A 17,395-nucleotide genomic window follows, 5' to 3' on the forward strand; every position below is an offset into this window, starting at 1 on the left:
CCTTTTTAAAAGAGAGAAACAGGTGTCCTGACTGAAAAAAAGCCATCTTGGTATAAAAGGCTCATTGTTATATGGATAAGTAACATCTTATTATCTGTTTATTGATTTATCAGGACTCTGTATTATACCAGTAGTCAGATAGGGACTAGCTGGGAAGGCCTGAAGATTGTAATGTAAATGAACCCTTTGCTGGACTGAGATAATATTAACAAGGGATTAGTGCAGGGACACTTAGTTATGGAGCAGAGACTGAATTACATGAATGAGAAACTGTGCAGATTACCTCACTATCCTCTCAGTCACATATAAGAGAAATTCACAAACCTGTGGTGTGAGGAGCCTACGATATTGAAGTGACTATATGGTCATGTCTAAGTGAAAGATGGTGAAATCCAAAGTGTAAACATATGTCTCTGAACCTACCCCCCTCCAGATTCAATGCATGTCCTTGTGTGCTAATACTTCTCTTCCTTTGAAGAATGTTTCCCTCCTGTACCTTGCTAAAACCCTTCATATATTTGAAAGCTTCATCTCTCCCCTTTCCCTTCTCTGCTTCAAACTATACATAGTAAGATCTTTTAGTCTTTCCGGGTAAGTTTTGTGTTGTAGGCCATGCACCATTTTAGTTGCACTTCTTCATACAGTCTCTAATGTATTTATATCGTTCTGGAACTATGGCCTCCAGAACTGAACACAGTATTCTAGATGAGGCCGTACCAATGACCTATACAGTGGCTGATTACTTCTTTCTGCTACTGATTTCTCTTCACCTGAAATAGTGACACCGCGATTCATTTCCTCCTCGGTAGTTTCCATTATAGTACCATTAATACTATATTTAGTCTTTCGGTTTTTGAGACCTAAATGCATGATTTTGCATTTTTTGGCATTAAGCTGTAGTTGCCACTCTCTTGACCATTCCGCTAGTCTATCTAGATCACCAATCATTTATACTTTATAACTGTATAAAAATCTAAGGGCTTAAAGCAATGGCTCCCAAACTTTTTCAGTTCGCAGCACCCTAGAGTCTCCATAATTTTTTCAAAGCATCCCTTCAAAATAACTTTAGAGCAGTCCCGTTTTTTAAGTATTTAAGTCAAAATAACATAATAAGTATTTAGGTCAGGACAGAAATACTTAGTAAGTTTTTTGCACAAATAATATACATAAATCCAAGGGAAAAGAATATTTTTATATATTTTTTTCAATTATATTTCTGTCAAAGAATAATTTACAGCTAATATCAAGAGGAATAAGATCAAACAAAATAAAACAACATGTACAAAAATCATCACACTGTGCCCCTTCACCTTTACACTGTGCCCCACACCTTTACACAGTCTACCCCTCTTCATTCTCACTCTGCCCCACCTTCATTCTTTTGCCCCTCCATTGCAGTTTCCTTTCACCTTCCCCTCAGTTTCTTTACTTACCATACTTGGCCATCTTTCTTCTATTTCTTCTCACCAATGCGGCGGCGTCCGGGACCCAGCATCCTCCTCTCTCCTGCCTCTTCTCACTGAATATGTGGGGCGTGATGATGTCACGCCTGACATTCAATGAGAAGCGAGGAGGGAGGAGGATGCTGGGTCCTGGACGCCGCCGGATTGGTAAGTTGTTTTTTTGTTTTTCTTGTCCCCTGGCTGCAGCACCCCTGTGACAGCGCCGCAGCTCCCAGGGGTGACGCAGTGCTGTCACAGTGCCGCGGCGCTGTCAAACTTTGGAAACCGCTGGCTTAAAGCATTCCTGTCATCTTCTCACAGTGGACAGTTCATTTTGAGAAGAAAATAAATATGAGAATGCAGCTTATTAATTTAATAATAACTGTTTACCTCACTGACTTGTCTATTTATGACCCTTCAAACTTTCTGAATGTTAATTATCATTTCTTATCGCAATCGGGGACAAGTTAAGATTTTCAGAGCTTGGTCCATGTACAGGTCCAGACCACAGTCCCTATTGAGAATAATGGGGACTATGGTAGTTTGCTTAATGCAGGAGATATCTCCGATATCATCTGCGTTAGGCTACTGTGAAATAGCAACATAACTTAATTTTTCCTAACCCATGCAAAAACAGACGTTATTATATGGTTTTAGGCTTGATAAATATAACTCTGAGACATAAAAAAAAAATCTAATTGAATATCGGTTGAAACCACATTAAGGCTGTGTGTGTTGCCGTGTGTGTGTTATTTGCATATTTGAATTAAAAATGGTAGGTTTCATGATGAGGTAAGGAGACTTACTGCCATCTACAACTGATCTTGAACAGAATGTTGACAATATGAGCATCACTAAGGCAAAGTGTACCCTTAATTATCTTCTCATATTGTGTAATATATATGGTTTATGATTAACAAATTAATCCTGATACAGGAAAAACAGAAGAATTATTTTTGGATCTGTAATCGCAATACCATGGTCCTTTTTTGTTTTAATGACAAGTACGAATTTAATGTTTTCCATGAATGATTTGTATCTTTTATTGCTATATAATATAACACGCCAATTTAACCTGTTGGTTATATTATTGAGCGTCCTATTCAATACCCAGCTGGTCCCACATTTTTTACTTCTGTACCTAAGCCTGTGGAAGACTAAACTACCTTAAAACGTAAAACATAAAGGGCTCACCTGTTTTCTGGTTAATTAGGATAGTATGGTGGTGATTAGCACTGTAAATGTTCTACATGTGATTACTAAGCATCATCTGGAAGTATTTTACATATTTGGTATCTGTTTTTTTGTTTGTTTGTTTTTTAAATTCTTTATTTTGGTTGGTCAGTCAATAAAGGATTTACACAGTATGAGGACAAATGTTTAGAGAGCGAAGGTGCCCTTTGACAACTTGGAACATAAATTGACCATATTTTTTTTTTCTGCTTTTGTTTAGGAATATGAGCCAATAATACAAAAGGTAGAAGGGGGGAAAGGGTGAAGGAGAATTAAAAGGGGAAAAAAGGGGGGGTGGGGGTCAGGGAACAGACCACAGAGGCTGATACAGGAGTGTGGTCGCAAGGAATGTAAAATGTAAATGTTAGAGAATCAGAAAATGGCGGAACAGAAGCAGAGTCCTGAATGCCACACATGGGTCATGACGAGATCGTTAAGGGACAGAGGGGAACGAACGTTCTGCGAACTGCCAAGGAGCCCACACTTAGTTGAAAGTGTAGCCTCTATCGTGTAAGTAGTAAGTAATCTCTTCCATGGCCGCCACATGCCATATTTGCTTTTTGAGAGTAGATAGAGATGGACGAGAGCTACGTTTCCAATTAAGGGCTATAAAGGGATTTGGCGGCTGTAAGCAGTCAATTTTCTAGAAAGGTCTGGGTGAGGATAACAAAGGAGAAAAATCCAAGGGTCCTTCGCCAAGGGAGCCTCAAATAGGGTGTTGATAAAGCCATGGATCGCGTCCCAGAAGGGAATAATAACTGGACAAGTCCACCAGATGTGTAGCATTGATCCCCTGTGGCCACAACCCCGCCAACAGTCAGGCGACAAGGAAGGGAACATTGTATGAAGTCGGATGGGGGTATAGTACCAACGATAATAAGTTTTATAAGATGTTTCTTTTAGTTTGGTCGATATGGAGCTTTTGGATATCCCCAGTCTCATGTCCTCCCAGGCCTCCTCATCAGGGGGGGGGGGGGGGGGGGCAAGATCCCTCTCCCAGTCATCTTCATGTGGTAGTTGCGAGTGGATAGTGGATTCAAGAAAGATATTATAAAGTTGTGATATCATACCCTTATCCATGGGGTGGAGTTTACAAAGGTTTTCGAACGGGGTGAGGGGACATAGTAAATATTTGAGTGGTAGGGAGGTTTGGATTTTGCTGCAATGGATGTGCAGGTCGCGGTTCTCCAGTGTAGTAACAGAGGGTATTCAGACCAAGCTGGGTCAAACCAGGAGGACGATGCTGTGCCGAGGGAGATACACGAGAATAGTCAGGAAAAGCCAACGTCAAACCAGGGGAGCGACAACCAAAAACAGAATCCAGGAGAATAGTTAAAAAGGTCGGGTTAAATACTGAAGAGTTGAAGCAGAAATACTAGGAATGCTAGAGGCAGGAAATAGACCGGATACTCTGGCACCCTAATGGTCAGGTTTAAATAGAGGGACCCAGGACATAATTGGTCAGCGATCAGGGCGCCAGACCGCCGCCGAGAGCTCTGAAAATAGCGTCCCGCTACTTAGCAACAGGGGGGGGGGGGGGGGTTAGAGGGGCTACAACGCCTGCTCAAGCAGCGATTCAAACGGCCAGGGGAGACTGCTTCGCTGCTGCCTAGCAACAGAGCTCCCTCGGCTGGAAATGACAGGCGGCTGTCCCTGCTTGCTGATCGCGATGCATTATTTCTCCCAGAATTGATAGGTTGTCTTCTCCCAGCTACTGTTTTCAGATCTCTCCACAGCTATTTTATGAGATTTAGATCTGGACTCTTCAGAACAGTCCGTCTTCTGGTCTTATTCCTGGGTATCTTTTAAAGTGTGCTTGGGGGCCATTGTCCTGTTGGAAGAACCATAACCTCTGATGGAAATCAAGCTTTCTGATACTGGATCCCACATTGCGCTGGCCTGGCAAATGCCAGAATACATCATGCCTTGCATAAGTTACCCCAGTGCCGGATGCAGCACAGCAACCCCAAACCATCACTATGTTTCACCACAGCGAAGGCTTTCTGTAAACATAGGGATTTTGTCTCACCTGTCCACACGGCATTCTCCCAGAAAGATTTTTTTTTTTTGAAGTTGGGCTTCATTGAGTTGACAATGCATGATGTGAATTGAATCGGGCATACTTTGTTTCTGAAGATCAGCTTGAATTGTTTGACAGGTAATATAGGTGATTTCTCCACCAGTCGAACAATCCTGTGTTGAAATCTTCAATCAATTTTTTTCTTTCCAGGGAGGTTGGCGACAGTGCCATGGGCCTTATATTTCCTAACAACATTACGTATGGTGGAAACAGGAACGTCAAAATCTCTGGAGATTGATTTGTAACATTTCAAAAATCTACTGTCTGACCTTCTTAGACAATTCTCTGGCTTTCTTTCTTCTCTCCTTGCAGTACAGCCAGTGACAAAAAAACAAAGCAAAAACAGGCAAATGAGTCATTTTCTCTATTCAAGTGGCTTAATTAGTGATTTTTACATTGCAGGCACCTGCTGCTTACCACAGGTGGGTTCAGTTCCAAAGTAAAGGAGAATCACTTGCTTGAAATCTAATTATTTCTAAAAAGGTGCCCAAATTTAATTCTCTCAGTGGAATAAGCTAAGATTTGTATGCTATTTCACTGCAAACCAAAATAAATATATATGTGGATAATTTTTACTTTTAACAATTTTCTGGAAAAAATCGTACCTTGTTAGAAAAACTGCAAGGGAGCCAATATTTTCAGCCATGACTGTAAATCAAGTATCTTTCATTGTACACCGAAGTCAGCACTAAACGCAAAATGCATAAAACAACCACTTCAAACACTGACAATTTTATACAAGCGCCAGACTTTATGAGATTTTCATTTTAAATATGCAATTATATTATCTTGATTAGCCACATACAGTGAATTTACAGTTACTGAGGAATTTCTAAATTCGCTAAAACATGGATGATTTTTTTTTGGGGACAAACCATCAATAAACAGCTTGATAGAAAACTGCTATTAAAGCAAAGATCAAAGCACAGGAATCTAAAGAAAAAGAAATGTTTTAACATTAGACACAATGTCACTTCTAAAGCTCAGCAGATAGTCACAGCTGTGGATGCACGCATTGCTGCAAAATCATCTACCGAAACATTCGGCTATTCATCTCCTCTTTTCCGCGCTGCTGGACTGGAGCCAATAATAAATACTTGTAATACTTCTTTCAATGCTCATGTGGAATACAGTTATGTTGATATTAAAGTCTGGCTGAGGCTGAATAAAACTAAATATTCTTAAACTCCAGCAGATTACATTCATGCAGTATACCGCTAGAGCTTTAGCCAGATATAAATGGTAGCTCAGGTCTGACTCATGCTCATTTTATGTATACATTGTATATACACACATATATATATATTTTTTTTTTCATATACACACACACGCACACCTTATTTGTGTTTAGAGAGGAGTTCTCATGTTGTATTTAGCAACATGAGTAGGGACTGCAATCCATATACTTTAATGAAACAGTGCCTCCAGTGGCTAAGTTGTGGGAAGTTGTAGAGTACTTACTTGTATTACCAAGCATTACCAGAGAATCAGATGTGGGAGAAGCTATATTTAATTCAGGAAAAACATACTGCTTTTAGAAGAATAACTGTTTTAGAATAAAGTCTTTATAATTGCTACAAAGTGTTAACCATCATATTGCAGAGTATGCCTGCCTGTAGGGAAATAAGAAGTTCTAAATTCAAATCACTTGACTAATAACTTTTAAAATACAACAATATATGAAAACTGGGCCATGTAAGCAGTCAAGTGGCACTAATCAAGAATTAAAGCAATACTCAACACCATTGTTGCAGTCCGATGGCATACACCATTTAGAGCAAAGCCATACCACTTGTGACTCAAAAACAAGCAGAACTCCTGTGTGCCAAAGTAGCATTTCAAGGCAAACAAGACCAGACCCGCTCCCAAACTAACCCCTCCTAAAGTTGATACTCGCTATTCCCTTAAGCGGGGGGGGGGGGGGGGGGCAGTAAAAGGCTGCTTGTCTCCATACTTAGAACCTCACAGCCTTCCTGCTGCTATATAATCTGAAGATTTACTGTGAAAATTTAAGGTACCATTACAGTCAGAATTCAAATTTACCACAAAAAAGGATTATTTCCAACTTATCATTTGACAGTAAAAATCTTTGTAAAATGTACAGATGTGCTTGAAACCAATATGGACGATGTTGTTACTGTAGTAGACTCTTCAAACGAAAGAATTCTTAAGAAAAATGTCAACTTTCTGATGTATTTGGCAAATAAGACAACACTGAGAGGAGTAGTAGTAGTAGTACTAATGAGAGCAAACCACAGCTCTCTGGATCTGTCTTACCATGGTGAATCTTATTAAGTGGGCACTGACCTCTCTAATATTACAATCCAGAAAAGTCATTGTTCATCACCAAACCGTTCTTGAATGGTTGGGAGAAGTTCCTTTTGGAGGATGTACAAATGAATGGTCTCAGAATGCTTTACTGCTGGCATGACACAGGACTGATGGTAGTGTTCACCTTTCCTTCCCCGGACAAGCGTTTTTCCAGATGTCCCAAACAATCTGAAATGGGATTCATCAGAGAAAATGACTTTACCCCAGTCCTCAGCAGTCCAATCCCTTTATGTTTTGCAGAATATCAGTCTGTCCCTGATGTTTTTCCTGGAGAGAAGTGGCTTCTTTGCTGGCCTTCTTGACACCAGGCCACTCTCCAAAAGTCTTCGCCTCACGGTGTGTGCAGATGCACTCACACCTGCCTGCTGACATTCCTGAGCAAGCTCTGCACTGGTGGTGCCCCGATCCCGCAGCTGAATCAACTTTAGAAGATGGTCCTGGCACTTGCTGGACGTTCTTGGGCGCCCTGAAGCCTTCTTCACAACTATTGAACCTCTCTCCTTGAAGTTCTTGATGATCCGATAAATGGTCGATTTAGGTGCAATTTTACTAGCAGCAATATCCTTGCCTGTAAAGCCCTTTTTGTGCAAATGATGACTGCACGTGATTCCTTGTAGGTAACCATGGTTAACAGAGGAACAATGATTTCAAGCACCACCCGCCTTTTAAAGCTTCCAGTCTGTTATTCTAGGCAGCACACTTTGTGAAAAATAATATTTGTGTGATTCTCAAAACTTTTGCCCATGACTGTACATATTGAATATCTTGCAGATTTCCTCTTGCCAATTATAACAAAGGTGCTTTCGCTGTGCGAGAGCTTCTTTGTTCATAAAGTATTGTTTGGTAACACTAGGTAAGTATTTCCTTCTTCTTATTATTTTATAACAAAATGTAAAATAAAACCTAAAACAAATATCTGACAGGCTGTAGAGTGCTTAGAACTTAATGTAGTAATACATTCCTGATAACTGAACATTTGACATCTCCAAGTATTAAAAAATAGCCTTAATATAACACATTTAGATTGTAGGTTCCTCATTCCTGCGGAGCCTTTACAATTGGAAATTGTTACAATAGCATGCATTTATGTAACTGTATGTTTTTGCATCTCTCTTCAACATTCAAGCCATCAGGTTGCCCAAAAGCTTGGCATTAAAATATTCCAGCTGTGTAGGTCTGGAGAGTTATGAGAGACTGTTTCTATTAGGAGGAGAATAAACAGTATGTAACAAGAAGAGTAAATATTTAGTAAGAGTTCACTAACTGAAATGAAGGTTACTGAATAAAGAACAAAAGAGCAGAGTAGCTACCAAATCCCAAAAGACCACTAAACTGAGCAGAAGAAGAATATGAGATGTAGTGAACATTTAAAAATATCTTTGAAAGTAAAGCAAACTAAATGTAAAATAATGTGGTCAATTTAGAGTCCCATTATTTTCCTTCACTTGTTTCATTACTCTTCTTTTGTAAATGTCCCTCATCCTAACGACGATGAACATAGCATGTAATAAGCTCTGCGTGGTGCCATCCCAACAGATAAATATTCTCCTACCATTGTGAACATATTTTAGTTATAGCTACATTAGAAAAACAGATTAACATGCAGTAACTTTGTGCTTATATAAGAATATTTAGAAAACAGGTGCATGGATAATATCCTATTCATATTAGAGATCAAGTATATTTGAAAACATGTGATGCAATGCCTAATGCAAAGTATTGGTTCAGGTCAACCTGTGGGTGAATAACCTGGTACACCGATACATGTTCTTCTATTACATTTTGGAATGCAGATATGAAGGGGACATCTTCCAGGCTGGGTGGATATCCCAACAAATATTTAATTTCTACTTAAAAGGGAAAATTACTGCTTCTACTGTGTGTTCTCATGACAAGCAAAGCAGGTAAACTACACACTTGTTTATAAGCTACAGCACATAAAAACCCCATCAAGTTCAGGACTACTAGACAACCAGGGTCAGAAAGCTAGGTCTACCTTAGACTGGTAATATCACTTTCATATGTGCTCTACAGTGAGAACAACTGTTGTTTTAAAACTGTTAAAATAGTTTTCAGCAAAAGCCAATTAAACAACTGTAATATTAATAACTCTCATAGAGGTATAGAAATCTCTATTCAATTTTGTTTTGGCATATCATACTTGCCCAAAAATTATTGATCGAGCCTTTAAGCACTGTGGCAGAAAGTAAAGCCATTAAACACACTGCTACACCGCTCATTTGTTAACTTCAGAAGAGTCCTATATTCCTTCAGGAATATACTCCAGTGCATTGAGGACACCGTCTGTCTGATCTAATTATGTTCATCCTGTAGCAGCCAATTTTAAGGCAGAATTTCTGCAGCCTCTGGGACACTATGTGACTATGTGCAGTGTCACAACCCATTACCATCAGTGAAAACCTCACTAACATTTCTGTAATGCAAAATCATAGTGCAGAAACATAATGGAGGTGTTCATTTTAATAAATAAATAGTACAAACACATTTTGCTGAACTTTCATACTATAAACCTTGATCTCATTGTACCAAAGCAGCTTAATGACCAAGTCTATTTTTGGACATTATTACACATGTTGGCAATGCTCCTCCCCTCAATTACTCCACGTGGGGGTCCTCCATCTGTGACAATGTATGTCTGTACTTCATACTTTCCAAACATCAACAATGGTGGACAGGAGATCTCAGGAGAACGATGAAGGCTGGCAACAGCATCCTCCTCAAACATGTCATCAAGTTGCAATACATTTCAAGGCCTGAGCAGCAGCAAAAAAATACATTCTTGTACTCTTAAGAGACCCAACTTTATGCAACCTGCACCCTCACTCTCCGCTCTTACTGGGAGTATGTAAATAAGAACTATTTAACTCACATTAAAGGATAAGTCAGTTCGAATGCTGTTGCCTAATTGAAATTATTATATTAGGAACTACAACTTATTGGGGATATCTCCAGATTTTTGAAATAGGACTTCTACCTAAAATCGGGTTGGGTACCTTTCACAGACTACCACAACCCCGACAACAAATAGCATGATTTGATAACAATGAAACTGGCTTTACCGACAGACTTGTAAGGGATCTGCTTAAAAAACAGACTTCAAAGGATGGCGACAAATGAACATCCCATCCGGTCAAAATGACGTCAGTTTTCAGGGCGACACTATGATTGCTACTATTGGGGTGCCCATTGAAGGCGGCGTACGCTGTAGAATATTTTTTACAAACCCTTTTACATTCTACAGCGTGCGCCTCCTTAAATCAGCACCCTAATAGCAGCAATCAAAGTGTCGCCCTAGAAACTGACGTCATTTTGGCCGGACAGGATGTTCATTCATCGCCATCCTTTGAAGTCTGTTTTTCAAGCAGTCGCCATTACACGTCTGCCGGTAAGCACAGTTGCGCTGTTGTCAAGTCGTGCTATTTGTTGTCGGGTTGTGGTAGTCGATGTAGTGACTACCACTGCTAAAATCACCCGTTGTAACTCAGAAATATACTTCTGCCATGCCAGCCATCATAATAGCGCATATGAAATGAGAAAGCAAGTGTGTCTCCAACAGAAACTGTTGTTGGCCGGATGCCTTAGTTCTGTTGTTTATTGGAGGTTTGATGCTGCATTGTCACAGTAAAATCAATGCACTCGTCTAAGATCTATAGAAAGCATCTCTGCTTTCTATATTTGTAGTGAAATAAAATACAGCTTGGTCCGCTCTTACAAGTCATGCCAAAGGACACAATGTGCGCACGGTTTGTGGATAGGTCAGCAACAATGGGGACATAACAGTTTTTTCTGTTATACATACAAAGTCTAACCCAGCTGCACAATTTAAAACCTCAAGGAATCATCCAAAGTAATCAATAGTGTGTAGTTAAAACTACTGTTTTTACGGACTGAGGATGTCCAAAGACCCATGAGCTGTCTTCATGGCTTGGAATAGTGCAGCCCTGAAACAGACAAAGACATAAGCAAAGAGTGATACTTACATTATACTGATGATTGGACACTGGTTTGTAATTTGTTGTTACAGCCTTTGCAATTTGCTGCGACTGTCTCTTTGGTTTGGAAGATTCTTCGATCTGTCGTCTAAAACACAATATTACGTCAGCTTACATAAACCACCAATTACAGTATTAAAATCGTAATAAACATACTTAAATTGTCACATGGAAACAATACAATGCAAAACTTATAATCAGCCTGTTGCTGCCTGTTTACTAAACATAACACTGACTTGTTATTTTTGTATGTGAATTGCTATTGCAGAAATAAAATTACTCATAGAATAAGCATGTTACTAATAAGTGCTCAGGAACAAAACATCTTGTCAGAATAGGAACAAAGTTCAAATTAATTTTTGTTTTTATGAATTCAATATAGGCACTCTGTGCACAAACAATGCAAGGGCACGGCTGCAGTACAGTCAGGAATGTTATTATTGCAGATTTAATTGGCAGCAAATCCCATTCTATTAATTGGAGATAATAAACAAAAACAGTTACGCATAAAACATGTATTTGTATAGAGACAATATATTAAACCAATCAGAATACAGATTTTGTTTATAGTGTAATTAAAAGGGTTTCAGCACTAAGAAAAAAAAAAACCTAACCCATCTGTTTTTGACCCCCACCCGCCTTAAACAGAGTACAGAGTTAATATTTTATTTCCTATAGAGGGACATGAACACTGGGATCCCTGGTTGCACAAAACCTATTTGACAGGATTGACTTGGTTTCCATGCAGCACATGAATATACCCCTTTGCATTATAATGTGCTACACTCTTCTAGGCCATTATATATTACAATGTAGCAGGAAGGCCAGGAGTTCTTTATGAAGAAATTAAAAAAAGCCATTGTGCATACTTTTTTTCCAACAGGTACTTTTGGCTTTTTACTAGTTTATAAAATAAATCCAAATATTTTTCATTAACAAGTGTCACCGTTAAAAATGTTGCTATGCTTTTCATGGAAAACATATTATTATCCTTTATTTATAGGGCACCACATGAGGTCCGCAGCGCTGTACAGAGGGCAAACAACAAGACAGTACAAGGTATAACAGTATAATACAGTAAACAAATACCACTACAACTCTCAACACAGCTACTGGGGTGCAAGGGGTATATTTAGCACAGGCTGAAACCTGTGCCCTTTAGCGTGAGAGCAACTAACTGGTTTAGAGCTGCTGAAAGAGATGCAAAGACAATGGAGGAGTTGAGTCAATGGGCAGAGAGCCCAAGGTGGAGGTGTGCTGTGTAGCTGGTGAGCAACAGTTATAGGTAATAACAGGAGGGAAGAGGGTCCTGCTCACTAGAGCTTACAATCTAAAGGAAATGGGGCAGACAAATGGTTGACACATTGGGGTGAGCCAATGTAAGGGGATCTGAGAGCAAGAAGTAAGAGTGGGAGAGCTGGAGGATGAAAGAGGGTGAGGTATACTACATGGTGAAATGGTTAAGTAGATGAATGGCAGGAGTTTTTAAACACATGGGCTTTCAATGAACATTTGAAGGTATACAGGCTAGGAAATAATATTAATATATATATTTATTTATATTTTCACAGGTTAATAAATGGAAATATGAGGTATAAGATCTGCAGGCCCACATATATACCAATAAATACTAAACATATATTGTGCATATTTCTATATTGGCTGTGGTTTGCAAATACCATTCTGCTTTAAAAAAATGAATTAGGAGCTCATTGACTAATAAAACCATTCTGCTATAATTCTTCATGTTCACTCCTGAAGCACTCCCAGCATTTTTCTTTTTTATTGCTATTTATTGAATGCATCAGGACATTGTACATGAAACGGTTACAATTGTACAAAAACAGTAATAAGATCTAATTGTACCGGCACTCCAGCTTGTAATAAAAAACACAATATGTAAACAAACTTTATCAGAGAATCATAGAAGGGGGTCAAAGGTTGGGGAGAGGTTAAATGGAAAGGGAGGGGGGGTGTACATCATGGGTGAGGGCTAAGATGGAAGTCACTGGACTGGAGATCAAGCAAAGGCTGACCATGAAAGGAGATCCAATAAAGCAATAGCTTGTGGAAAGATGCAGAGGAGTTCATCAGAAAACTCGTTATGTTCCATTTTATAGGTATACCACACTCACCTGCAGACTGAGATAATGGTAGGGGGATAGGAGATTTCCATGAGGCTATTTGACAAGTCCAGCACTTATGATGTGATGAAGTCTAGGGAGTGTTTGGGAAGGTCTGAGATAGGAAGAGGGTGGCGGATATGATATTACGGAGCCTGGTTGGAACGTTATACCACCAGTACAGAAATTTGTAGACATCCTCATTGATAGAGACACTGATTAAGGGTTCAGCGACTCCATCATGATTAGCCAACCTCTCCAGGTCTAAGAGGTCAGCTAAATCAGCTTTCCTTTTAGTTTGGTAAGAGTTTTTCTCAACATTAGAGAAGGAGAGGAGAGCAATATAGAATGTTGAGATAAGGCCTGCATTTTTCTTTAATTAAATCTGTAAGTGGTGGTCAGGGAGGGCTCTTGTATAGCTTCCAGCCTAGCTCGGTAGTTTTGAAGTTATGACACTTTTAATGGGATTTGAACCACCAGCAGGAAACAGCTGGATATCAAATCCTATCTCATCAAAAAGTGGGATATCTCAGAGGTACTCCTGATAGCTCTAGGATCTGATTTGTGCTCAGTTAAGGATGACCGCAAGATTAAAAATAGACAAAAAGTGCTACAGAAATCTGATGATAAAAATGAAGAGAGAAAATTCCTGCTTGGTAGAAAGGAGAATAAAATGAAAAACTATTGATTAAACATGCACATCAATGAGATCACGCACTAACAGTCGCAAAGGCAGAAATAAAGGGAAATCTGTCAAGGAAATGTTTTACTGCATTACGCATTTGTGACTACTAATGGTAGACTGACTGTACCTTCACAGGGTTCTTTGTAAAAACGCAGATGTGCATAAAATATAATAAATATGAATTAGTAAAGGCAGATTGAGTTGAATTTATAATAAAGCAATTCATATTTGGCATTCCAGCCGACACACTCTTCTTGTTAATTATAGTCATTCTACATTGGATTATGGGTGCTTTGTTAGAGCTGAATCATTAGAAATGTCCAAAGTCCTTAAACTGCTGTTAACCATGGTGCTAGTCTAAATGTAAATAACATGTACTATATATCTCACAGTGTTTAATATGGTGCAATGCAGATTGTTTGCTCTCATATCTAAAAAGGTCACTGACATTAACCCTTAAACCAAGTTAGTTGAAGACACCTAAAAAAAATTGCCCATTGTTGGAAGGCAGAGGAGGTTAAAGGGGAGACACGTTTTCTAGCATGACAAACAGCATCTGACTAATCACCATCAGCTGAATGTATATTTATTGAGACAATCAGCAAGTATAAGACCACTATGAAATACTGGGTTTTAATGTGCATATCATACCTCTCTTTTTTGGTGACTTTTCAACATGTTAGACATTTCATGTATTCAGGTAATTGCCTTTAACATATGTGCTGCTAAAATTCTAGCAATCATTTCAAAACCACTTACACATCAACATTTCTGGAGTGTGTGGGAAAATAAACATATTACAACAAAGATTACCAAACTGTGCATCACCATATAGCTAGATTTACCACAATTTAGTTTCTTTAGGAAAAATGTCTTAAAGTAAATTCAGATTATGGTATATGCATGCTATGACCTATCATCATCATCATCATCATTTATTTATATAGCGCCAACATATTCCGTAGCGCTTTACAATTGGGGACAAACATAGTAAACTAAACCTACATACTCACTGAAGACAAAAAGCCAAATCTTGCTTTGTTTTTGTACTCTTTTAGTAGACTTTATTATACTTAAGCAGGTTTGTAACAAGGTCATTGGGAACCCCTGTATTGACATTCTAGTGGAATACATGTATGCCAGGTACCTACTGGCATTACGTTTCTAATACAAGAGTGAAAAGATGTGTCCAACGTAAACACATGGCCTGCAATTGTTACTTGTGGTCACAGGTCACTGTAAGCTTCCCAAATGCATTTACATATGTTGGATAGAAGATGATGTTTTCCGGAAATCCTATGAGAGACTGGCAGACTGCAGGCACTGAGGTCTCCACCAACTTACATCTAAGTAGAGACATGCAGCATCGCTAATCTCACAGAGAGGACATGTGTTAGGACATTATTGTAATACATACTGGCTGATGCCAAGTCAAGGGCAACGTGGCCCATGGCTGCAGGAAGGAAGCTGAGCGCCATGTTTTTAGAAGTGAGTACTACTATAGCTGTCAGTGATTGAGGGAACAGACAACACAAATTACGGAGTGTTTAGGTCCAGTGAAAGCTATCAAGAGCTAATGTGCACTCATACATATTCCAGATACGAAAAAGATACTATATCTTTATATTTGATTCAACATCTGGTGGTTAGTGTATAGCTGGAACCTATTTTCTGCTCCACTTGAAATGTTGGTTGTCAAAAGATAGACTGCAACTATTGTTTATGAACAGACTTACGTTATCGCATGAATGGTAAAGTAGCTCCCACAGATCCATCTTTGGATGACTGGCTAATATAACTTGACTTATCTTATGATTCTAATGTTAAAACATTCAATGGGACTTATTCCAAAACATGATCTAAGAAGCAAAAACGTAACCCATATAACTGTTAGGCTGCTGGCCTGATCACCAACCCACAGAACTAGATGACGGAGCTTTTCACCTATAGCAGACACCTTTCCCTTAGAGCTTGACGTGCTCACCGGTACTCAGATGCCCCCAGGACTTCGCTCCAGATGTAGTGTGGGTTGGTAATGCAGGACCACAGCGGCAGGCCAGGAGACTGGTAGTAAGCAGCGGATAGTCAAACGATAGCCAAGGTCAAGGGTCACAGGCAAGCAGGGTAGTCAACAAACACGCTAGAGGTCGGGGTCACAGGCAAGGTAGCAGGGTCCAAGGTACAGGCCAAAAGGGTCAGGGTCACGAGCAAACAGGCAGAGTCCAAAATCCAAGCAAAGGTCATACACGGGAAATCTAACAGAATGTTCACAGGACAGGGTTACAGCAAACAGGAGCAGGTCAGCAAGACTGGGTAAGACACGCTATAACCGCAGGGAGGCTAAGCCCTCCCTGCCTTAAATACTGAATGTGGGCAATCAGAGCCTAACTCTGTAAATCACCCCCAGCTTATGCCTGGTACATATAATTAATTAATTAGCCAGCAGGCTAGTAACCGTTTTGCGCACGCGCCCGGCTGTTCTCCGTTGCCAGGACGCGGCGCTACAGCACTTGACGTCCGACCGTTCCAAGGCAACGGCCGGGCTGGACCCGGAAGTGACGTCCCGGTCGTCAAGGAGACGGCTGGGACGTGGGGCAGGACAGAGAGAGAGCCGCGGTGGCTATGGGCACCGCCGCGGCTCGTAACAATAACCCGCCAGATCAGCTTTCTGACTACACAAACATATATCCGATTTGTTTCACAGCACATCACTATGTCTCCTGAGATAGATAGACAGACACATAAATGAACTGGAAATTATGACATACCCTTATCAAATTGATGATGTTTTTGAAGTCTACTTCAAAGTCAAAACTCCTCTATACTAAATAAGCCTGTTGTATGAAGTGATTAGTTAGTTCTACTGAAAATGTAATACCACGTATGAGACATTTCATAGGAGGTGGCTAAACATCAATTTTTTTCTATGAATACAACTTTTTGTTTTTATCCAAGCTAGATTTCCATACAAGTAAAGTATACAACTGATGAATAGGAAAATAGGAGTACATGTTATTAACATTTAGAAGATGCAATTAATAGCAGAAGAGCGAAGGCTGACATGTAAGATAAGAATCCACACAAAACTGGCAACGGAAGGTAAGTGTAAAGATTAAACTCAACATCCAGAGGGAAATGAAGGTGAAGTAAAAAATCTACAAATGCAGTACGCTGAATCTATGGGGGGTATTCAATTGTTAGCGAGATCCCTGGAAAAAACGAGCGCTTGAAAAATATTAGCGTTAATACGGTAATATGCGCGTAAATACCGTTAATACGGTGAGCTGCGAGATGAAATTCAGCGAGTAATTACCGTATTAACGCTAATATTTTTCGAGCGCTCGTTTTCCGGGGATCTCGCTAACAATTGAATACCCCCCTATGAGTCTTTCCATAAATCTCTCAGCAATCTCACAGTCTTGCAACTAATTGGGTAGATATAGGTTTGTGACCTTTTAAATGGGATCCCGAAAAGAAAAAAGAAAAAA

The 17,395-nt window shown here is 39.6% G+C and overlaps 1 protein-coding gene across 1 annotated transcript in view; it reads right to left on the bottom strand.

Moving 5' to 3' along the window:
- Window positions 1-17,395, bottom strand: part of GTF2F2 (general transcription factor IIF subunit 2) — a 171,777-nt gene that overhangs the window by 24,677 nt on the left and 129,705 nt on the right. Inside the window, exon 7 of the mRNA XM_075199735.1 lies at window positions 11,088-11,187. Coding sequence (XP_075055836.1) covers window positions 11,088-11,187 — 100 coding nt within the window. The remainder of the gene's footprint in view (window positions 1-11,087; window positions 11,188-17,395) is intronic.

This window comes from Mixophyes fleayi, chromosome 2 (genome assembly GCF_038048845.1).
Source record: "Mixophyes fleayi isolate aMixFle1 chromosome 2, aMixFle1.hap1, whole genome shotgun sequence".
Taxonomy (NCBI): Eukaryota; Metazoa; Chordata; class Amphibia; order Anura; family Limnodynastidae; genus Mixophyes; species Mixophyes fleayi.